At 53.3% G+C, this 22,326-nt stretch overlaps 8 protein-coding genes across 8 annotated transcripts; 4 read left to right on the forward strand and 4 right to left on the reverse strand.

The window, feature by feature from the left end:
* Positions 1-70: 70 nt before the first annotated feature.
* On the forward strand, positions 71-2,134 carry CAOG_08773 (hypothetical protein; the record flags this gene model as incomplete). The annotated part of the gene is made up of 1 exon (XM_011272101.1): positions 71-2,134. A coding segment is annotated over one exon (2,064 nt), but the record flags the coding sequence as incomplete, so codon positions are not given.
* Positions 2,135-2,403: 269 nt separating this feature from the next.
* CAOG_04312 (hypothetical protein) lies at positions 2,404-3,459 on the forward strand (the record flags this gene model as incomplete). The annotated part of the gene is made up of 2 exons (XM_004348090.1): positions 2,404-2,425; positions 2,603-3,459. The coding sequence occupies 2 exons, from the start codon at positions 2,404-2,406 to the stop codon at positions 3,457-3,459; spliced, it is 879 nt and encodes a 292-aa protein (XP_004348140.1).
* A 258-nt stretch (positions 3,460-3,717) lies between these two features.
* On the forward strand, positions 3,718-8,913 carry CAOG_04313 (sac domain-containing inositol phosphatase 3). Its single transcript, XM_004348091.2, has 18 exons — positions 3,718-3,901; positions 4,038-4,245; positions 4,344-4,503; positions 4,643-5,394; positions 5,488-5,588; positions 5,677-5,802; positions 5,917-5,953; positions 6,041-6,138; positions 6,208-6,341; positions 6,440-6,559; positions 6,695-6,947; positions 7,027-7,144; positions 7,239-7,463; positions 7,610-7,775; positions 7,857-7,931; positions 8,012-8,132; positions 8,274-8,553; positions 8,674-8,913. The coding sequence occupies exons 1-18, from the start codon at positions 3,761-3,763 to the stop codon at positions 8,781-8,783; spliced, it is 3,225 nt and encodes a 1,074-aa protein (XP_004348141.1). The 5' UTR covers positions 3,718-3,760; the 3' UTR covers positions 8,784-8,913.
* On the reverse strand, positions 8,820-10,903 carry CAOG_04314 (hypothetical protein). The gene is made up of 2 exons (XM_004348092.2): positions 10,852-10,903; positions 8,820-10,484 (listed from the first exon to the last, which is right to left on the reverse strand). The coding sequence occupies exon 2, from the start codon at positions 10,460-10,462 to the stop codon at positions 9,077-9,079; it is 1,386 nt and encodes a 461-aa protein (XP_004348142.1). The 5' UTR covers positions 10,463-10,484; positions 10,852-10,903; the 3' UTR covers positions 8,820-9,076.
* Positions 10,904-11,457: 554 nt separating this feature from the next.
* CAOG_04315 (hypothetical protein) lies at positions 11,458-12,049 on the forward strand (the record flags this gene model as incomplete). Its single annotated transcript, XM_004348093.1, has 2 exons — positions 11,458-11,515; positions 11,622-12,049. 2 exons carry the CDS (start codon positions 11,458-11,460, stop codon positions 12,047-12,049), a joined length of 486 nt encoding a protein of 161 aa, XP_004348143.1.
* Positions 12,050-12,185: 136 nt separating this feature from the next.
* On the reverse strand, positions 12,186-14,167 carry CAOG_08774 (hypothetical protein; the record flags this gene model as incomplete). Its single annotated transcript, XM_011272102.1, has 10 exons — positions 12,186-12,274; positions 12,340-12,833; positions 12,954-13,037; positions 13,111-13,194; positions 13,274-13,357; positions 13,444-13,527; positions 13,616-13,699; positions 13,779-13,862; positions 13,952-14,035; positions 14,109-14,167. The coding sequence occupies 10 exons, from the start codon at positions 14,165-14,167 to the stop codon at positions 12,186-12,188; spliced, it is 1,230 nt and encodes a 409-aa protein (XP_011270404.1).
* A 317-nt stretch (positions 14,168-14,484) lies between these two features.
* On the reverse strand, positions 14,485-17,710 carry CAOG_04316 (chaperonin containing TCP1 subunit 8). The gene is made up of 6 exons (XM_004348094.2): positions 17,590-17,710; positions 16,311-16,683; positions 16,126-16,208; positions 15,729-16,049; positions 14,808-15,590; positions 14,485-14,705 (listed from the first exon to the last, which is right to left on the reverse strand). The coding sequence occupies exons 1-6, from the start codon at positions 17,644-17,646 to the stop codon at positions 14,613-14,615; spliced, it is 1,710 nt and encodes a 569-aa protein (XP_004348144.1). The 5' UTR covers positions 17,647-17,710; the 3' UTR covers positions 14,485-14,612.
* A 50-nt stretch (positions 17,711-17,760) lies between these two features.
* Positions 17,761-20,888, reverse strand: CAOG_04317 (hypothetical protein). The gene is made up of 4 exons (XM_004348095.2): positions 19,401-20,888; positions 18,747-19,316; positions 18,372-18,650; positions 17,761-18,286 (listed from the first exon to the last, which is right to left on the reverse strand). Exons 1-4 carry the CDS (start codon positions 20,844-20,846, stop codon positions 17,876-17,878), a joined length of 2,706 nt encoding a protein of 901 aa, XP_004348145.1. The 5' UTR covers positions 20,847-20,888; the 3' UTR covers positions 17,761-17,875.
* Between the last annotated feature and the right edge of the window lie 1,438 nt (positions 20,889-22,326).

Consider the following 22,326-nt stretch of genomic DNA (forward strand, 5'->3'; position numbering starts at 1 on the left):
GTCGGCTCGCCCGAGGGTCCCGTCTCGAGATGTCTGCTCTCGGATGCGCTACATTTCGTCCCAACTGGAGCGCCCCATCCGGATTCTCGCCTTGAGTGCGTCCCTGTCGGATGCCAAGGACGTTGGCCAATGGCTCGGTGCGTCGCAGAGCAACATTTTCAACTTCCACCCCAACGTGCGCCCCTTACCGCTGGATTTGCAAGTCCGCGGCTTCAACATTGCGCACACGGCAACCCGCCTCATCAGCATGGCCAAGACCGCCTACACGACCATTGTCGAGCACTCGCCGTCCAAGCCCGTCCTTGTGTTTGCTCCGTCCCGGAAACAAACGCAAGCCACCGCGCTGGACTTGGTCAACTATGCCGTGGCCGAAGGCATTGCAGAAGCTCGCGCAGCTGCCGCCGCGGCCATCAAGGCTGGCGGCAACGCGGCTGCCACTGCCGCTGCCGAGCCCCGGCGGCGCTTTTTGCACGTCACGCCCGACGCACTTGCCCCGCATCTCGGCACCATCACGAACGAGTTGCTGCGCGAGGCGTTGAGCAACGGCGTTGGCTTTTACCACGAAGGCCTGTCGATGACCGAGCGCCAGACCGTTCGCGGACTGTACGAGGTCGGTGCCATCCAAGTGCTCGTGGTGGTGCGTGAGTTGTGCTGGAGCCTCGGCTTGTCTGCCCGATTGGTCATCATTTATGACACGCAGTTCTACGAGGGCCGCGAGAATCGCTACGTCAACTATCCCGTGGCCGATGTGCTGCAAATGACTGGCGCCGCAAACTCGCCGTCGAGCGACTCTGGTGTTTGCGTGATTCTCTGCCAATCCACCAAAAAGGACTTTTTCAAGCGCTTTTTGCAAGACCCCCTGCCGGTCGAGTCCTACCTCAACCACTACCTGCACGACCACTTTAACGCCGAAATTGTCACGCGCACCATCGAGGACAAACAGGATGCGGTCGACTACCTGACCTGGACGCTCATGTACCGTCGCATGACACAAAACCCCAACTTTTACTCGCTGACTGGTGTCACCAACCGCCACTTGTCAGACCACTTGTCAGAGCTGGTCGAAAACACGCTGAGTGACTTGCAGCAATCCAAGTGTCTTGCCATTGGCGAGGACGAAAACAGCATCACGCCGCTCAATCTGGGCATCATTGCCGCTTTCTACTCGATCAACTATGCGACCATCGAGCTGTTTAGCACTTCGCTCACTGCCAAGACCAAGCTGAAGGGTCTGATTGAGATTGTTGCCTCTGCCGCCGAATACGACCTGCTGCCCGTCCGCCACCGCGAAGATGTTGTCCTGCGGCAGCTCTCGCAGCGCGTTCCCAACCGTCTGGCCAATCCCCAGTTCAACGAGCCGCACGTCAAGGCCAACATGCTGCTGCAGGCCCACTTTTCCCGCTTGCAGTTGCCTGCGGAGCTCCAGGGCGACCAGGAGACTGTTTTGCCAAAGGCCATCCTGCTCATCCAGGCTTGCGTCGATGTTTTGAGCAGTTCGAGCTGGCTCAGCCCCGCCATTGCTGCCATGGAACTGTCTCAGATGGTTGTCCAAGCCCAGTGGGACAAGGACTCTGTGCTCAAGCAGCTTCCGCACTTTACCAACGAGGTGGTGCAACGCTGCCAGGCTGCGGGCATCAAGACCGTCTTTGATGTCATGGACATGGAGGACGACCAGCGCAACGACCTTTTGCGCATGAGCAACAAGCAAATGGAGGCCGTTGCTGCCTTCTGCAATCGCTATCCCAACATTGACCTCACGTTCGAGCTCGCGGATGCAGAAAACCTTGTTGCTGGCGAACCCGCCTCGCTTTCCGTCAACCTCGAGCGCGTTGACGAGGAGAGCGACGACATTGGCCCAGTCATTGCTCCCTTCTACCCCGTCAAGAAGCCCGAGAGCTGGTGGGTGGTCTTGGGCGATTCCGCGACCAACACGTTGCTCGCCATCAAGCGCGTCACTCTGAAGCGTGCTGCCAAGCTCAAGCTGGATTTCAATGCACCCAGCAATGGTGGCTCACACGTGCTCAAGCTCTCCTTCATGTGCGACTCTTATCTTGGCTGCGACCAAGAGTACGACGTGCCAGTTGTTGTTCGCCCGTCAGTTGAGACTGAGGAGTCTGCCATGCAGATTGAGTAGAAACGAGGTTTGTTTTCTCTAATGCTGTAGTTTTTTTCTCTCTCTCTTTTTTTTTTTTGGTGTTTGATGTTGCTGTGCTGTGTTGTTTCTTGTTGTTGTTGAGTGTTTTTTTTTTTTTTTTTTTTTTGTTTTCGTGTAAGATCACGAGTTTGAAATCGACTGTTTTATCCCCCTTTATTCTGGAACCTATATTCCAATGCTACAGAAAGATGAAGAAGATGGGCAGACGACAGTTAGTCTAAATTCACTTTGAACCAAAGGCCTCGAACATGTCCAACTATCCTACTGCCAGTGAGTTCTGCCGTGCATTCACAATGCGCGCGCGCTTCCAGCCTGGATTTACCCCCCCCCCGCGCCCAACCCCCTCTACCAATACTGAAACTCTGCTGTGTATTGTATGCCTTGATGCTTTCGTCGTCTTCTTTTGCTGCTGCTGCTGCTGCTGCTGCTGCTGCTGGTCCATCGTAGTTCAACCTGGAGCAAACCGACCTTCTGCTTCTTCGTCGTCTTCCGCAGCCGCGGCGAGGCCTGATGGAAGCTCGCGCTCGCGTGAGCTCCTGGACTCGGACGAAAACCGAACGCACTACCCTCATTGGTACTCCGACGCGATGGATGCAGGCCCAAGCTCAATGGTCGTTGATCCCGCGGGAAGTGCGTTCAACCCGATGCACGCAACGAGAACCCGCCAGCCGTCGCCGCTGGCATCCCGCGCCCCGCCGCCGTCACCCATGTCGTTCTTCCAGCAGCAACTAACTGCGGGAGCGTTGAACTTTAGCTCTCCGCGGGGACCTTTGGCCAGCCAGACGGGGCGAGAGCAGCCATCGCAGCTTGGCGCTCAGCGGGTGCGTTTTGGCGCCCAAAGCTCTCCAACTCTGACTGCGCTTCGCTCTGACCAGGCAGACAGAGGCGCTTCGGCTACGCCGTCGTCGTCTGCAGCGCTCCTTTCCAGCTATTCGGCGCGTGAGGCTGCACCGGGGTTTGCGGGAAGTGAAAGCCTTGCCAACTCTGAGTTTGTCCGCCGACCGGAGTCTGGGGCTGCATCTGGTGAAGCGGCTGCTGTCGATTCTGTGCTTGAAGAGCAGCAGCTTCAACGCTTTCGTGAGCTCGCCTCTTCTCTAGGTCGAGAGGGCGATCTTGAAGCGCGAGTCAGCGCGATCGAGAGTTGTCTCAGTCTCCTCGCCACTGATTCAAAGCCGTTGTTTGGCCTGGTTGCTCGAGTGACTGCAATGGAAGAGTTTCTTGCCAAGCACTATGTCGAGTTAATTGCTCACATCGAAGCGCTGGAGCGTGAGTTGGACCTCCTTTCGAAAAACGCAAAGCCGTGACCGGATATTCCAGTCGTGCGTCTGGGAATCGTTGTTTTTTGAGGATGCAAAGAAACCACCTTGCATGTGGTGTGCTCTATGCTCATGCCATGGCTATATCGACTTGTTGTTTCCTGTGTTAAATGACCAAAATACTAGTTCCCACTGCAAAAGCCAGCAGACAGCCTCACAAGCAACCCAACGCAGAAGAATCCGTCCATCCATCAACAATGACCCTCCATCCATTTTTATTTTACATTTTATTCACTCGTTTTTTACTTTTGGTGTTTGGTTGCTCTTTCGGTTGGCGGAGAAGGCGGCGATGGCGCACCCAACAACTCCGACTCCAACACTGACTGCCGCCGCCGCAGTGGCCGCCCCGCGCGACACCAGCCGCGGCCAGTTTGTGCTGCGGCCCACGTTCTCGCCACTCGACAAGATCATCATCTACGAAACCAAGCAGGTCAGAAAAGCGCGCGTTCTGTCTGCTGGTCGTGGTTTTGCTGTTGAGAGATGATCATCATCATCACTCACCTCTGGCTGATCCACTCCCCCTTCATGCTCACACATCACAAACACCTCGACGGACGGACGAGCAGAAGTTCATCATCGTGGGATCCAACCAGTCCGAGACGCGGTTCCGTGTGCTCAAGGTCGATCGCTCGGATCCGTATGACATGGACATTATGGAGGATCTCAGCGGCACCTACGACCGCTACAGCATCCAGCAGCTGCTGGGCACCATCAACGAGAGCATGCGCCACCACGGCGGGCTGCAAAAGACCGTCTCTGCGTTCGGCGTGCTTGGTAATGCACTCACAATCCGCGTCGTAATGCACTCTCAGCCAAATCAAATGTTTTTGGGGATTGCTCACTTTGCTTTCAACAATCTCGGCCACCGCCAGGGTTCATCCGATTTCTTGAAGGATATTACATGATTCTCATCACAAAACGGCGGAGAGTGGCGCTGATTGGAGCTCACTACGTGTACAAGATTGAGGAAACAACCATGCTGAGCATTTGCCATCCGTCTGTCCGACTGCAGCGCCATCCGGATGAGATTCGGTGACGTTTCTTTTTTGCTGTATTGTTTACAACCGATAGTTTCTGAGGTGTTATGACCACTCACCGAGTTTACTTTTTTTTTTTTGTTAATTGTTTGTTTTTGCTTTTTTTTTTAAAAATTGTGTTGTTCTTGTCACAGCTACCTCAAGACGTTTCAAAACGTCGATCTGTCCAGCAACTTTTACTACAGCTACACGTACGATCTCACCCACACACTTCAGTTCAACATGATGACGTACACGCGAGAGCGCTATGCAGATTCGGGTGCCGAGACCGCTGGGCAAGAAGACGACGCGACTGCTGCCTCCTCCACGGACGCCCCTGCAGCCTCCTCAGCTAAAGCTTCTGCTTCCACCAGCCAGCCACGTAAAAGTACTCCAACGACCACTGATGCCAAGAGTTCAGCAACAAGTCCGCCATCGACACCACCCGGAGCCGAGCCCGCTTTTACGAGCTTTAAGGACCGGTTTCCGATCGAGGCTCCCAGCTTTATGCATGACTTGTTTTCTGCATCCAGTGACGACGCGACCTTCTCCTCTTCCTCCGAGAGCGAGTCTGACAACGACGACGACGATTACCTGGACCACTCCTCTGCGGACGAGAGCGAGAACCCCAAGGCTCCGCGTGGATCTTCCAGCCAAGAGATGACTGCATCTTCCGACCTCAACAAGGCTCAAGGTGACGCCGCTCCCACCAAGAGCGAGCCAGATTCAAGTGCCGCGCCGAGCGATCCGCAACCAGCGCCATCGAAGCCCTCGATTCCACCGCCGCCTCCAATGCCCCCGTTCAACGACATGTTTGTGTGGAATCACCACCTGCTGCAGCAGCTTCAGCGCCATGCCTCGCGCGACTGGATTCTTCCGATCATTCACGGATTTATTGCGCAATCCAGTACGCAGGCCACCGCTTTGTTTTTCCCGTCCCCCCCCAGGTTTGCTTTGGCTGCGAGTGCGCTCACATACTTTTCACTTGTCTGCTTGGCAGGTATCTACGTGTATGGGCATCAAGTCTATGTCACACTGATTGCGCGGCGATCCCGCCATTTTGCCGGAACGCGATTCCTGAAACGCGGCGCCAATGAGCATGTGAGCGCACTGTTTCGCGCGTTTGCCCCCTACGAGTGACAGATTCTTCTTCCTTCTTACCTGCCTTTTCTCTGCTTGACTTTTTCAGGGCATGGTGGCGAATGACGTTGAGTCTGAACAAATTACATTCGACACGACAACTCTTGCTCATGACAGTGGCAAGTTCACGTCGTTTGTGCAAATGCGCGGCTCCATTCCTTTGTTCTGGTCGCAGGTATGGTGCTTTTGGTATTGACATGCGGGTGGTGGTGGCGATCGAGCGGCCCTTGACTTGTGTCGTCTTCTGTCCGTTTTGTTGTGAATGTTCGTGTTGCGCGTTGTTGTGCAGGACAATTCCGGCATGATTCCCAAACCACCCATTACGAGTAAGTCCACTTTGAGTCTATTCATTTTTTTTTTGTTTCGGTTGGTTTGCTGTCTCAGCTCACCATCACTTTCTCCCCCTTCAACAGTTGATCGAGCCGATCCGTTTTGCTCGGCCGCTGCGTTGCATTTTGACAGCTTGTTCAAACGCTATGGCACGCCCGTTGTGGTGCTCAACCTTGTCAAAGTAAGATAGCTGGTTGCTGCAGATTGGTCGAGACTCACCTTCACAACCCTTTGTTCCTCCCTGCTCCAGCGAAAGGAAAAGAAGCCTCGAGAGTCAATTCTGCACAAGGAATTCGGCGACTGTATTCAGTATCTGAATCAATTCCTGCCCAACAAGCACAAGATTGTGTACAAGGCGTGGGACATGGCTAAACATGCAAAAAGGTAACGCGCCTGAATTTTCGTTCAGTGAGGTCATCTTGGTCTCGTGTACTAATTGCTGGTGCTTTGCGTTGTTGTTTGTTTTTTTGGCCGTCTCTTAGCAAAAAGAGCCAACAAAACGTCATCGAGCGTCTGGAAGTCATTGCCAGCCACATCATCAACACCACTGGCTTCTTCCACGCTGGTCCGCAACTTCACTGCAACGCAATGAAGCCTGACTTGTACGTGCTGTCTGTGTGCTACGCTACGTTTTGGTGTTCCCTTTTGCCCGAACTTGTTTGTTTTTGTTTGTCGACGATTCGCTTCATCAAGCAGCTAACGTCTTCGGCTTCGGTCCGACTCTTTGGGTTTCGCAGGTGTTGCGTCGCTGGAGGCCGCCCGTATCACGAAAAGTTTATTGGCAGACTCCAGCAGGGCGTGGTGCGCGTCAACTGCATTGATTGCCTCGATCGCACCAATGCTGTGGAGTTTATGATGGGCAAAAGCGCGCTGGCCCGTCAGCTCTACGCTCTGGGTGTCATCAAAAAGCCAAAGCTCAAGTTCGATTCGGACGTGGTGCGGCTGCTCACCGAGATGTACGAGGATCACGGTGACACGATCGCCCTGCAGGTACTGTTATTTTTTTTTTGCTCTGATCATTGGTGAGGTTGGATTGAGGTTGCTGACTTTGTCCTGGGCAACTTTCCAGTATGGTGGTTCACAACTGGTCAACACCATGGAGACGTACCGCAAGATTTCCCCTTGGACTTCGCATTCACGCGACATTTTGCACACCATCCATCGCTACTACAGCAATTCGTTCACAGGTATGGACGGTGGTGGCAGGTTCTTTGCGTTTTTGCGTGCTCTGGAATGCCAGCTCACCTTGCCAACCCATCCGCACCTTGGATTGACAATCAGATGTCGACAAGCAAGGTGCCATCAACCTCTTTTTGGGCACTTTTGTGCCCCATGCTGCTCGCCCAAGCTTGTGGGAAATCCAATCCGACTACTATTTGCATTACCACGACCCAGCTGGTGGCTACTGGATGCCCAGTTGGCGATATCGCCATTGGTGGTCCAAGAGCAGCCTGCCTATTGGCTGGTCCGAGAAGCGCCTCCAACAGCGTCGCAAACGAAAGGAGGGTAAGTTTTTCTTGTTGTTTCGACCCCCCCCCCCAAAAAAAAAAAACAATTGGCAGCCACCTGGATACCACCTTGCGAATGCGCCACTGGGGTCGCCATTGACGGGTAGTGGCGTTCGCGTCATTGTTTGACTTTTGCGTTGTTAGACATCTTCTTCTTGGACCAGCAAGATGACGAGTTGCTTGCCGCGCGCATGGCAGCCAAATCCAACATTCAGCGAGCCGACCGTCTGCAGTGCATGCTGGACTACTACAATCCCTCTGTTTTGACGTCGTACGACGACTTGTATGCGCATCACATCAACTCGACTCGGTAAGCGCAGGTTCCGCTCCTGAACGAACAACATTCGTACGCGTTCTTGCATCTTGACCACGACTCCTCGCTCTGATGCAGACTCCTCCACAAGACACATCCCGCCGATCCCAGTCCTTTCAAGGTGCGCGCTGCGCAACCCAAGCAAAGCATGGGGTAAGAGATCGTGCTGTCACAAGTTGAGCATGTTACGCCTTGTGGTGCCCCTCCCTCGCTCACTGTCGATGCTGTCTCAGTCTCAACCTCGGCGTTAAGAGGTGGATTGGCTATGAAAAGGAAGAAGAGCAAATGCCGCGCGTTGTCGAGAACGTGAGTCAACGCGTCTTGAAGAAGAAGGTCAAGAATGCTGCACCAGCTGTAAGTGGTTGGCTGCCCAAAACGCTGTTGGGCTTTTTGATGCTTGCACAGCGCGCGCAAAGTCCCGCTGTTTCTCACCTTCGATTCCGTTTTCCTTTTCCTTTTCCTTTTCCTTTTCCTTTTTTTCTTGGCCTTGTGCAGATTGATTCGAGCCCAGCCGCTCTGGAAAAACGATTCGGCTTGACTTCGGTCGAGGGCAAGTATGGTCGCATGTTTGAGGAGCCGACTGTCGCGGACTGCGGAACGTATGAGCGATTTGTGCGGCTGCGCGAGGACCCGTCCGTTTTGACAACGCCGACCGTCAGAGAGGCGCGCAACGATGGCGTCGAGCCGCGTGTTGGGCTTCACACGACAAGCGTGGCCGGACTGTCCAACCTTTTGATTGACTATCCAACTGCGTTCACCATGATTGCACCGTCAGGTAGGGTGTCCTTGTGCAACGCTCGTTGTTATGTGCTCCTGTTTTCTCGTTTGAAGGCGGCTTGCAGCAGCTAACTCTGCACATCACTCGATACCACTCAAACCCACACGTTTTTGGCAGATGTTGCATTGTACACGCAAACCGCCTCGATCGCTCACGCTGGTCCGCTGGCGCCTTCGAAAGAATCCCGAGCTCTCTACGACACGTACGAGCAGACCATGGTTTTGTAATCGCCTCGCTTGGTACTTTTTTTTTTTGATGGCATGCGGCGCAACATTCATTGTTCCAAAGAAAGGAAAAACATGTAATGATGACAGACGGTGCAACGCGTACACCACCTCCACAACACCAAACGTGAAGCATCCAAAAGCAGATTCAAAATATACACCGAATCAATAACAAAACCACAAGATTAACAACCCCACCTCGACCAAACAAACAAACAAAAAAACCATTCAAGAAACAAAACCCAACATTGTTAACACGAGCACTGGCTCAACAGCTCAGCAGCATGGCTGCCTTGTTAGAAAACAGACAGCAGTTCACCCCATACACTCACGTCCAAGTTGAGCGAGGCTCCAACAGGGAACATTTCGAGCTGCAGGGAAGTCTGTCCCGAGGGTTGTGCTGATTGTGGCGGTGGGGCCACTCGCGTCGCCGTCGCTGGTGGATGCGCCGACGGAGCAGAACTATGACTGCGGGATGCCGCCAATGTCAAATGCAAGTTCTGACGCACTTGCGGTGGAGGAGGCACGTCTTCGTCGTCGGCAGGATAAGGTCGAGTCACTCGGCTGGATTCAAGCAAAGCGGGCGGACTCGCGCAGCCCTCGGGAGTGTTGAAACCCGATCCAATGTAAGGAATGCGCGAGCAGGACGTTTGGGCCCACGTGTCATCAGTGAACAGATCACGATGCTCGATCGGAGCAGGTGTTTGAGGCCGACTCGTGTCCTCAGACACTTGGCGTTTCGCGACCGAAAACAGCATTCCGGCGGCCCACCGCGTCTGTGTGTCATAAATGCAGGCCACGGTGCGCTTGCTCAGAGCCGAGGCGCGGAGTCGCTCAACTTGCGTCTCGGTTCCAGCCTCCAAATCCGGCGCGACAGACGAAAGGATGCGTTCATTCACCAGAGATTGGGTGACGCGGTCAAAGGCAATGCAATAGGGTTGGTGAGACTCGTAGTGCGACGGAAGAGGGATGGACGGAGCGGCGGTGGAGAGAGCGGCGAAACCAGCAGACCAGTCGCGGCCAAGAGCGCTGCTGCGGTCGGGCGACAGGGCATACACGGACTTTGCGCTGTGACGGGGCATGCTATGGCTGATAGTGAGGCAGCATGGTGGCTTGGCTTCTCGATCGCACTGCGTCGAATTTTGCTTGAGTTGCCACAGGCGCAATCCACAAACGTCGGCGTCGATGAGTCGCTGCCAGCTTTTGCACACTTGACTGCAGCGCGCAAGTGACTGTGTGTCGAGCGAGCGGAAGATGATGAAGAGCAGCTCCACTGGCAGCACTTTTGTCAAGTCGCCGACTGGGCGTTGCTTCAGGCTGTCCGGCATTGTGTCCCACGGTGCGCTCGTGCGGCCAAAGTAGCGGTCCATAATCTGCTTGCGCTGCTTGCACATTTCTGCGTCTGCAAGCTCCTTTTGCTGCGCTCGTGTCAACAACGTCGAGCCAGCAGCTGCAGTACTGGAGCTGGAGCTGGAGCTGGCGTTGCTCTGTTTCAAACGCGTCGCCTCGTCATCACCGTCCAGCTCGTCCGCCGTGAAGTTCGCCGCGCCCGCCTCGCCCGACGCGCGGAAGCTACGGTCGAACAGCGGCTCGTCGACGTCAAACCACGCCGCCGGGATTGGCCGGTGCGCGACGTCGTCCTCGTGTGCTTCGTCTTGCTGTTGCATTCGCTGTGGGCTCATTGTGTGTGCTCCGTTCCTGTTCCTGCGCTTTCCCCCCCCCCGCGGCCAAACACGGCAGAAAACTCAGTCAGTCAGCCATACCAACATGTTCACGCAGAGTGCAACTGTCCAGCTTCACCCCAATCCAAAGTCGAAACAAACGCGAAACTCAATCCATTTTGAAATTTCGAAATTGCTGAAAATTGCGTTTCAGGTTTTTTTTTTTTCACAGCCTCTCGCTTTTGATCTCTTGCTGTCTCTCTCTCTCCCTCTCTCTCTGTCTGTCTGAGTGATCGGACGTGGCGCTTTCTACCGGCAGTCAAAGTGGCGGACGCGGTGCGCAAACGAGCGGCGCCGTAATCGACACAAAGCAGACCAGAAAAAAAAAAAAAGGAAAACAAAAAAGTTACCTTGGTTTTCTTTTTTGAAACAACGAGATTTCAGAATTCAAGAACAAAAACAAAAAAAGTTTGACTGCACGAAAACAAACTGGATTGAAATCAAATCCATCCAAAAAGCAGATTGCTTTTGAAAACAAATCGAAATGTGACAAAGCATCATCATCGTCATCGCGCGAGGAGACTGTGTGCGCCGAATCATTCACAGCAAGTTTCAGCCAAGCGCTGCCAAATTCGCCAAGCGCGATCAATCCATCGCTGCTGAGCGAGCCAAAGCTGAAAAGACACTGCTCAGCCCTAGCCAGTTGAGCAAGCTCAAAGGGCCGTCCGCTCCTCGTCGTCAGGATGAACCGGACACAACGCAGTGATTTGTTGTTTGTTTGTTTGTTCGAAAGCGTGAAGTGTTGCCCTTGGTTCTATCATGCCGCGACCCAAATAAATTTAGCATTATTCTATGAAAAGAGCCTTTTTCTTGTCCGCAGGAGTACTACGGTGATGCATGAACGACTTCAAAGTGTAGGCAAGCGAAAACAAGTTGAACTTTTCGTTTTGCGTTTGTATCACTTTGATCAACAAGTGTCTGTTTTCTCAGTCTTCATTGTTTTGCAGTTGGCAGTCATGGACCATACGACCAATCGCTCTGCTGCACCGACGCAGAGTTTTGAGAAGCAAGCAAGTAAGTCATTTTGGCGCCAGTTGTGCCGCTTTCGACCTTGAACGATTCCCCTTCACATACCATCTCGCCGTTGCGCTGCTGTGTTGGATGTTGGTCACGATGGCAGATGTTGCAGTTGCAATGATGGATGATGGTCTCCATGGTGCTCCCAAGACAGCTCCCAGGACAGCTCCCGAGACAGCTCCAATGGCCTTGCTCTTCTGCGGCCTGGCATTCGTGTTTGCCATCTATGTCGTCTACTGCATGCGCTACGTGCCATCGACGATGGATGCCCTCTTTATCATTGCGCAGCCGCTGAGCTTTCTGCTTGTGGATGCGACCTGGAACTGGACCTACGGCAAGCCGCGGCAAGTTTCGTGTGCCGCCCTATCCGCCGCGGGGCTGGCCTACCTCGCCATCACGTACCTGTCCGCTCCCTCTGAGCCATGGATCTGGTGCGTCCTCGTTGCAAGTCAGATCGCTGGTATCGCAGTGTCCAACTGCTCCATAGCTGTGCAAGAAGAGCAAGACGATCCATACCTTCCTAAAATGTAGCGACGCCGACAAAATCCCAATTCCCTCCCCCTCAATTTCTGAGTCTTTTTTTTTGCCTTTTTCCTTGGTCCCTTTTTGCATTGATGAGCAAATCGAATAGTGTGGGCTTTGAGTGAAAATCGAGAAACGGTGTTATTTAGAAAGGATATCCGCTGACAGTCACAGGACCTTTCTTCAAAGTCTTGGAAACAAATCGCCGTTTTGCATTCGCACCGATCTGAATCCCTAACATTGTCGTTCGATATACCCGACAGAAAGCGACGCAAGTCGCACAAAACTGTACTCCTTACCGAATTGAACTTCAACCTCCCAACCCGCGCGCAGTTGGCGGATGACAGGATGGTCTGTTGGCGAAATTGTCACCAGCTGAATGGTCGAATCGACGACAGGCGCTTCTGCAGCCCATTCGTATCGAACAGCACCTAGCTCGTCTCGAACAATCAGATCGAAAGGGTCCGATGTGGCTTCGGACTGTCGTTCACGAAGGACTTGAATCGCTTTCACTCGGATTGAATTTCCATTGCTGCTTCTCGGCATTGTAAGTTTCAGAAAATCAACATAATGGTCCTTAGCCCACGCTTGGTGAATGTGCTGCACGCCTTGCAAGTACTCCGCTTTGTCCATAACGAGCTCGGCAATCTCGGCTGGTAGTGCAGGGAGAGGTGCGGGCTGATTCTCCTTCTCGTGTCGGCCTGTCAGCAGGTGAAACACGCTCTGCCAGTCTTCAGTAGTTGCCAGTCGTGGAAGCAAGGAAAATGCAAGCGGGTTTATCTGGTCCTCGATGCTGTGCAATGAACAAGCAAAAGATAAAGGAACCATCCGAAGGGCCGTTTCCATTGAGTATTGGTTCGAGGAACATGGACAAAGCATCAACGGCTCTCATTGGCAAGAACCAACAACCTACATCAGCCGAGTCAGAATGCCGTTGACTTTGCGTGCCTCACCAAGCGCTTGAACGCCAACTTGGCCAATGCAATTGTTCCATAGACTGGCGTTCAAAGCGTTAGCAGGTTGACAGCGTAGCAAGTTCTGAATGATGCTGGCTCAATGTAAACACTTACTGAAGCTCAGTCATCGTCTTGTTCTCTCCGAGTGCTGCTGCAATCGCTTGTGCTCCTGCATCGCCAATCCGATTCGTGTGCAGACTGCCCATCCCCTCCATCAGTGAGCATTCGGAATTTTTATGAATCCCTCACATGCATCAGTAAACGTGAGATGCTTTACTGGAGGTCAATCAGCGTCGTGTTCACTTTGAGAGCCTCAGCGATCGACTGCGCTCCAGCATCGCCAATTTGATTGCGATTCAGACTGTGCAAATCCCCAAGCCAGTGAGGATTTTGAATGCTCTGCCGGATGACACACTCACATTCATCAGTACAAGTGAGATGCCTTACTAGAGATATTTCAGCGTCGTGTTCACTTTGAGTGTCTCAGCAATCGCCCGCGCTCCAGCATCGCCAAGCTGAGTCGAGCTCAAACTGTTCATCCCATGCATCAGTGAGAACTTTGGATTTCCGCTGCTGAAATCATCCACTCATATACATCGGCAAAAGTGAGATGACTTACTTGAGCCACCTCAGGTTCGTGTTCACCTTGAGTGCCTCAGCAAACGCCTGCGCTCCAGCATCGCCAATCTGATTCTGGCGCAGACTGCCCTCTCCATCAGTGAGTACTCTCACTGTCATCTACTGCAATCACCACTCCATGCATCAGTTCAAACGAGACTCACGTAACCTCGGCCACCGTCTTGTTCACTTTGAGTGTCTCAGCAATCGCGCGCGCTCCAACGTCGCTAATGTGATTCTGACCCAATCTGTCCATATCGCCTCCATCAGTGAGCCGCTCTTGCTGTCTCTACTTGATCACCCACTCACATACATCAGGCAACGTGAGATGACTTACTCGATGGACACCAGCGTCCTGCTCACTTTGAGTGCCTCAGCAACCGCTTGTGCTCCATCGTTGCCAATCTGCTTCCCATCCCACCTGTCTCTCCATTTTCGTCAACACAAACGCGCTGTCAACACTGTGTTCCAATCAACTCAAGCGCTTCTCTTACAGAAGCCATTCACTCGTGTCCGTGACTCTATCATACAGCTTGCGCTGGCTCTCAGACATACTCTGGTAAGTCAGCATTTTCAAAAATGAAACAACGAGTGACTCGATGCTCCATTTTCGCTTGTTCACCCTGACACACGTTGGTCTGTGAGCAAACCTTCATTTTATTTGAGGGTAGCCATTGTGATGGTTGTTCCTCGTTGAGAAAGTTTTAGAAAATTCAGTGGAAACCACACCATTGTTTGAAATTCGAGCACAGAGCTGCAACTCGAACAGTGTAATGATGGAAAGCCTCGGCTATTCCAGAGTCGCGCTCGGTACTCACGCTCGTGGTCGGTAAGCAAAGTGGCGAGTGAAATGAAACCAGCATTTGGAATGGCAGCAGTTTTGCGCTTCACAGTTACTTTATAGAACTTGCAATTGGTTGAAAACTAAAATCACGTTTACGTGTGTTAGAAGCTGTAATCGTACACAAAGGAAGCAACTCTTGTTTTTGTTTGTCCGTTTATTCCATTTGAGGAGCCTCTTGGTCCTCGTCCCAGTCGCGTTGACCGTCCTTGGGGAGCTTAGGGCCACCGGCAGGCTTGGCCATGATGATCTACAGACATGGAAGCAAGTCCATGGGTGAGAAACAGAGCGAGAAGCAGAAAAAAAAAAAAGCAGACCAAACCCAACACAACAAAGACAACAAAACACCCACCTGATCCACGCGAAGAACAGTGACAGCGGCTTGTGCGGCAAACTTGATGGCGGTCGCCTTGGCAGCGAGCAGGTCAAGAACGCCAAGCTCGCGAGCATCGGCAACAGCAACGGCAGCAGCGCCGCCAATAGCAGCGGTGACACCAGAGGGAGCGAAATCAGCCTCGGAGGCGAGATCAAATCCGACGTTGGTCTTGCCAGCCTGGTGGGCGGCGTACAAGCGCGAGATGAGTTCGCCAGAGCTCACGCCAGCGTTGTCGGCAAGCGCGCGGGGGACAACCTCGAACGATTGGGCAAACTTCTTGATGGCGTATTGCTCAAGACCCGTTCGGGTGTCGGCAAAGGTGCCGAGCAGACGGGCAAGCTCAATCTCAGTGGAGCCAGCACCGGCGACAAACTGGGGGTTCTTGGTCAGGGCCTTGAACACGTTGACGGCGTCGTCGACGGCGCGCTCAATGTCCTCCATAATGTTCGGGGTGGAGCCACGAACCACAACGGTCGAGATGGCCGACTCGTCACCATCCTGCTTGAACACGACAACGCGCTCCTCGCCAATCTCTGTTGTGTGGACGAGCGAGCACGAGCCGAGCTCCTCCTTTGTTGGGGCGCCAAAGCGCGCCACGGCAGTGGCACCAGTGGCCTGGCACAACCGACGGATGTCGAACTTGGACGGCACGCGCACGACCATCAAGTTGTACTTGTTGAGGAAGTGCATGACCATGTCGCCGACCTTGCTGCCGCACACAACGACATTTGCGCCAGTGGCAGCGATTTCCTTGACCTCCTGTGAGTAGAGGCAGGAATTGGTTTTCATGAAACGAAAACGTGCAAAGAACGATGAGTTACAATGAAACGATCAACAACCAAAACCAAACAAACAAACAAACAAAAAAATAACACGAGCGGATTGCTGTTGCCAAACCTTATCCAATTGGGCCTCTTCGCCCTGGGCGAACGACAAGAGCTCGTCTGCGTTGTTCAGCAGCACAGTTCCCTTGGTTTCGGTTGTGCTGACATCAAGAGGGCACGAGAAAATGGCAACCTTGGCGTTGGCGACCTCCGAGATGTGGGTGTCGACCTCACGCTTGAAGACCATGCCAGAGATGACGGTCGAGGCAAGCACGCCCGAGCCGAGAATCTTTACAACACGAACATTGTCCACGTTAAAGTTGGTGTTCTTCTTGGGCAGAATGTCGACGCACGCCTTGGCAACCAACTCCGAGAGGAAGTTCTCATAGCCAAACTAGAGGTCGAAAGAAGCAAGAGAAGATTGAGGGAACAAGCACAAACAAAAAATGAGTCACAACAACACCACTCACCTGCTTGCTGGCAAGAGCTGTCTTGAGGGCGTAAGCAACTTGAGTCTTATCCCGGATGTTTTCAACAGTGTAGCAAGCGAGGCCTGCGGCAGAGAGAGCGGGGGGGGCGGGCAGACAAACGACACAAAGTCAACAACGAGAAACAACAACGACAAAAAAAGCACATCCATCCGTCTCGCAATTACCGCTCAGCAGCTCGAGGGCCTTCTTGGCGGCAAGGTCGTAGCCTGAAATAATCTCGGCAGTCGAGAGACCCATGCGGACGAGGCTGTCGGCGTTCTCGAGGAGCTCGCCGGCAAAGAGGAGGACGAGGTTGGTGGCATCGCCGACTTCGCTCTCCTGGCGCTCGGAGGCCATGACGAGCATCTTGGCAGCCGGGTGCTCGACCTCGAGCTCCTTGATGATGGTGGCAGCGTCGTTCGTGACAAAGAGCTTGTCCAGACGGTTGATGATCATCTTGTTCATGCCGTTCGGGCCAAACGACGTGCGAACAACCTTTGACAGCTCCTTGCAAGCCGCAATGTTGCGCAGCACCGCCTCCTCGACGCCAGAGAAGTGCTAAAAAACGCGTCAATTTTGTTCGGTTCAAAGTGTGGTTGAATGTACAAAATCGTATTTGCAAACAAACAAAACAAAGTGAGACGATTGTTGACTGACTTCACTGTTTCACAGAAAAAAAAAATTGATTCAAGCAAAAAAAAAAAAAAAAAAAAAAAAATTCAATGGAAAAATTCGCGATCTCAAACAAAAAAAAAAAAAAAAGGAAACGAAAAGATGAAGCGCTGATGCAAACTGACTGTGGCGGTGCGATCGACAGCAGGATTTAATCTGCAAGTGGATGCGTAGAAGGGCACACCGCCAGCTACCACACGAGAGCTGAGCCAAAGCCACGAGAAAATGCAGCGTCGCTTTTGTTTCCTCAATAATCAAAAAAAAAAAATCAAAAATAAAAAAAAAAAATCAAACACGCGGCCGCATGTGTTTTTGTATGGAGTTTCCAATAAGAACAGTAATAAAAGAATCATAAAAATAACAATCAAAAATGAATACGAGAAAACTGAAGCAAACTTCACTGGCTTTGATTCTCGAGTCTGTCGACATTGCCATCTCTCTCTCACACACACCTCGCACTCTTCCTGACATCATGGTGCTTTGGCCGGCAGCACAATCACGAAGCACCAGACCAGGCGCGATCACCAAGTTTCACGACCTCAAATAAAACAAGGGACCTTCTTCAACTGCGCAGCTCACTGTGGCAATGCGACCACAACGCAATGAACAACACATCCCCCAACCCCCACGCAAAACGGTGGATCGGTCGGCGGGGACCGATAGTCTGGCAGGGCGGCGGGAGGGGCGCAATGGCCAAGTCAGCCTCCTCCCTTCGATGCTGCCCCTGCCATTCCAGCACCAGCACCAGCAGGCACGAGCAGTCACGAGCAAACGATCGAGCAAAGCACAAACCTTGGCACCGTCCTTCATCATGGACTGGAAGCCGGCCTTCGGGACGTGCAGAGCCATTGTATGTGAAAGTGTGTGTTTTGAAACAAAAAAAATGAAAACTGAATCGGCTTTTCTTCTTGAATCTTGAACCAGAGAATGGTCAATGTTGGCCAACGTGACAATCATCCGATGCATGCAATAAAAACTAGAATTAAAATACAGGATGAACACAGGAGGAAGCGACAGAGATCACTCAAGGGGGACAAACCTTGCAACTTCAAAATTCCAAACCCCCCAAATCCTCGATCTAATTCACTTTGAAGCGCCGCCCAGAAGGGCGATTCACAACAAACGAATCCAAGCTGAGCTGGGACACGACGGGAGATTGAGTGGTGGGAGTGTTTGAGCCGGAACGGGCAACTACGGCTGGACTGGAGGCCGAAGAAGGAGCCGAAGCTGACACGGTGAACGGCAGCTCGGCCATGCTGGAGGTTGAGGGAAGCAGCAAAGACGACGATCGCGATGCAGAGAACAGAGGCTCCGGCAAACTATCGTTGTACAGCTGCTGGGTTGTTCTTGGGGCTGGAGAGTGAGAGGCAGCAGCGGAACTTGTTGGTGCGACCGAGAGCGATGTGCCAGCCATTATAGCCGCAACCGCAAACGCCAGCACCAAAAGTGTGCAGAGAAAGGTCCGCAAGTCGACTAAAGTGATGGCCAGCTGTCCAAACACACACTCCAATACGATGAGGGAACAACAGCCACATCCTAACAGCTTTTTGCAGTGCAGCAGTCTCTACACGCACCTGCTGTTGAAGAGGGACGGCTGCTTGGTTACCCATCCATTGCCGCTGTCGTGCATATGCAGGAATATAGGCGAGGGCGCTCTTGGCAGCATGAATGAGGCTGTGCAAACCTTCCAAATCATGGCGACTCGAGCGAAGCAAGTACAGGGCGTGCCGGTTCTCCCCAATGGAAGCACGGTGCAACGAGTGATGCACTTTGGCAAGCAACAAGTTCCATCGCTGGACGTAGACGAGCTGATGGTCGCTGTCAAATACATCGGCAAGGTCGACGTGGAGATCCTAAAGCCCACAGGTCAGTTCAGCCAAGCAGACGATCAAGCAGTGACAACACAGCTACAACACACGCACACACACACAGCACCCACAGGCACATACCACGAGATCTTCAACCAAGTCTTTGATGTCCGTGAGACTTTGTTCGAGTTGCGAAATGTAGACCGATCGAACGACGGTCGCGGCTTCAGACCCGGCAGATTCGCCTGTGCCTGGCGACAGAGCGCCAGCGAGCGACGAGTGTAACATCGTGTGAGAGGAGATGTAGCCGTTGGGGTCTGCTTCCAACTCTGCAAGGGAGGATTCGCCGAACGGAGCGCCCCAGATCAACCCGGAAACGCCACGCACCAAAGCGCGCCGTGTTTGCGCCGCGGCTGTACGAAGCTCAATTCTACGGGTGGTAGGCGAGCACACGAGGCCATCAGGCAAGAATTCACCTCCGGCGGCGTCGTTCAACCGCAACGCGACAACCGTCTGGCGTGCCCAGTCGGTTTGAGTCAACGCCCCAGAGTCAAAGACGATTGGTAATGTTGCGGTTGAATCAGGAATAATAAGTGGCACCAAGACCTCCAGTTCGGCATTATGCCGGCCCGCGCTGCGTGAGGAGAGCCGCATTTGGTCGAGTACGCCGTGAGCCACTTTCGTAGTAACATCTGGTCGGAGGCACAACGCCTGGAGAAGTGAATACATCAGCGTGAGTGAAAGGTCCGCAAACGCGTTGTTTGCACCAAGACTACACCTGCACCGACAAACTACCTTATCGTTGAAACACGGCTGAGGAGAGAGTTGGCTGCCATGGCCCAACCCAACAACGGTCGCGTTGTGGCATTCGACGCGGATGATCTGGCCTGGGGGAGCTATTTGCTGGAGACGCGTTTGCAGCCAAACCGCATCACGGGCCACGATTGGATGCAATGCCGCGAGCGTTTCCGGTGCCGCCATGCCCATCGGGAGAATGTGCACCACGACCGACTCGGCATCTGGACTGGGAACCTGCTGTACGGGCGATTTTAGCCACCCGTTGGTTGCCATTGCCACGAATTCGCTCAGACGATGGGTATATGGCACTGATTCTGTCCGCCTTTTCGGCGAGGGGAGCACAAAAGGCACGTCGCTCAGGTTCAAGCTACCGCCTGCCTCGACAACGCCCTTCCAGGCATCGTGGGTGGTGAGATCCACCCAGGTTACTTGGGTGCTACTGGTCTCGCGAAGAAGCCCGGGAGCACATTCGAGATTGTGGGTCGATGGTGGAACGGGTGGCAGATGCAGCAGATACAAGCTCAGCGAAGGGTGGCCGTTTTGCTGCTGGTGCCGCAAGAGGACTTGACTGACGCTCTCCGGTCCACTATCACGGGCTTGGCGAATGTCACTCTGGAGCTGAGCATCGCCCACAGTCACATGGTAGGACGCGACAAATCGGGTGGTGAGATTTCGAGGTTGATACCGGCAATCCGTCGAGGCGTCTGCAGGTCGGAGGTGGCCGTGCCTGTTCGTTCGACTGACATTGCTGGTACAATCATGGAGTGCCGACCAATGCCCCTCGTGGTGGTTCACGTTGAGCAGGCGTTCAAAGGTGCCGAGGTCGACAAACGCGGGCGACAAGTTTCGATACATTTCATGCACATCAAATCCGACAAGCACCACATGAATGTGTGCATGCAATGATGGATGCAGCAGCTTGCTGAACAGCAAATCCGGCCGAGCGAGTACATCGAGGTGTGCCAATCGCTTCTGAGCGGGTGAGATGAATGGGAAATCCGCAGCCGTCGCTCGCTCAGCCTGCAGACTGTCTTGAACTGCTGGCAACTCCTGCTGCTGACTCCATCCAAGCTCAGGCGTTTGTTGGTGGTTTGCATCGGCCTGCGCAACAACGACAACGGTGGCAGAGCTCGACTCGAGCGAGCGACTCTGCGCATCTGCAGCATCCGCCGACAGCAACACGCCCGCGATGGGATTGTGGGACCATCCAGACATTAAGGCACCTGGCGTGAGCAGATCGAGCCAGTCGTGCTTGGCCCACGGATCGGTCGCGGCGAGGTCTTCCCAGCCACCCGTTCGCAACGCGTCGTCCTCTACAGCGTCGTCCTCGTCAACATGGCCGTGAGCATGGTCGGCAGCGGGGCGATCCAAGTCAGCACGAATGGCTTGGATGAGCAAGGCGAGCACTGCAAGCGCAGCAACGAGCGCGCGGATTGAGTTCATGGATGAACGTTACCGGTCAAACTCGCAACTCGAAAAACCCAACAAACAGAGATGACTGGAGGAGGTTTGATTGTCGCGTAATGTGCGATTCAGTGATGAGTGTAGGAGTAGTAGTCGTAGTAGTAGATCGAGAATACCAGTTCATTTCATTCATCGTTCGAAATCCGAGTTGTTGTTATTGCTACAGTGTGTTTGCAAGTACAGTATTGCGAACTGGGGATTGGATTCCCAAGCAGTTTATGGAAAAATCTCAGAGACGGGTTTGAAAATGAGAGGCACTTTTTGAAAATGGGATTGTTGGGGTTTGCCAATGCGAGGGCCAGGATTGTCAATGGTAGGAAAACGGATTGGAAACGGTCGGAAAAGGGATTGTAAATGGTAGGAGAAGCGAACGACAAGCCGTCGATGATCGTAAATCGCTCCGTCGCTTTTGGAAATAAGAGGGTCGGGAAAATTAACCTCTCGGCTGAGCCAATGGAAAACCCGAGCGAAAGTAGGAATAGGAAGGGTGGCTATCAGAAATAGGCCGTGGGGATTGGATTGTGCCGAATTTGGCGTCGTAAATGCATTCACTCCTCTTCGTTCAACCATGTCCGACTCCGAGAACTCAGTACCCCATGCAAGCTCAAGCTCACCGCTGAAGCACCGCAGGCATCTGACAAACCAAGAGCGAGAAACGATCTGCAAAATGATTGCCGATTTGGGACGCCCGCCGAAACAAGTCGCCAACGAGCTGGGCATCCCTCCATCGACAGTCTACGCAGTTTACGACGCTTTTCGTCGGCGAGGTGATAGCGATGCGATCAAGAGCCTCCCTCCAAATAACTCGGTGCTGCAAGACAACCACCTGGCGTTTTTGAAGCACAAGCTTGACGACGACGTCAATCTCACCAACAAACAGCTCAATGACCACCTCGAGAAGGAATTTGGCTTTAGGGTGCACGAAAGCACGATCGGCAAGGCCATCAAGCGGGCCGGCTACAGCTTCAAACGCGTCTACGAGCAGGTCAAGTTGAAAAACTCTGATCGGATCAAGGATCAACGCAAAGAATTTGCCGAGACATTCATGCAGCATGCCCCACCCATCCATCGCATTTTCTACGTTGATGAAAGCGGCTTCAACGCAAACCAGCACCGCTTGCGCGGCCGCGCTCCGAAGGGCCAGCGAGCAATCAAGCAGGTCAAGACGATACGTGCTCCCAACTTTACGCTCATCGCCGCCATCGGAATGCAAGGCCTCGTTCTCAAGGATGTACGCATGGGTGGCGTCAAAGGCACGGTCTTCAAGGATGCCATGGGCAAGCTGTTTGATCATCTGGAGCAAGAAGGCTTCGTTGATGACGAAGCGGTCGGAGTCGACCCGAAGGACCTCCCAGAGCAACCCATCGAGCCGGACGTTCCACCTGCAAACATGATCGAGGAGGATGATGCCGAGGATGCCGCCTCAGACATTGATGCGGACAATGATGCTGAAAGCCAA

This window comes from Capsaspora owczarzaki, assembly GCF_000151315.2.
Source record: "Capsaspora owczarzaki ATCC 30864 unplaced genomic scaffold supercont2.6, whole genome shotgun sequence".
Classification (NCBI taxonomy): Eukaryota; class Filasterea; order Ministeriida; family Capsasporidae; genus Capsaspora; species Capsaspora owczarzaki.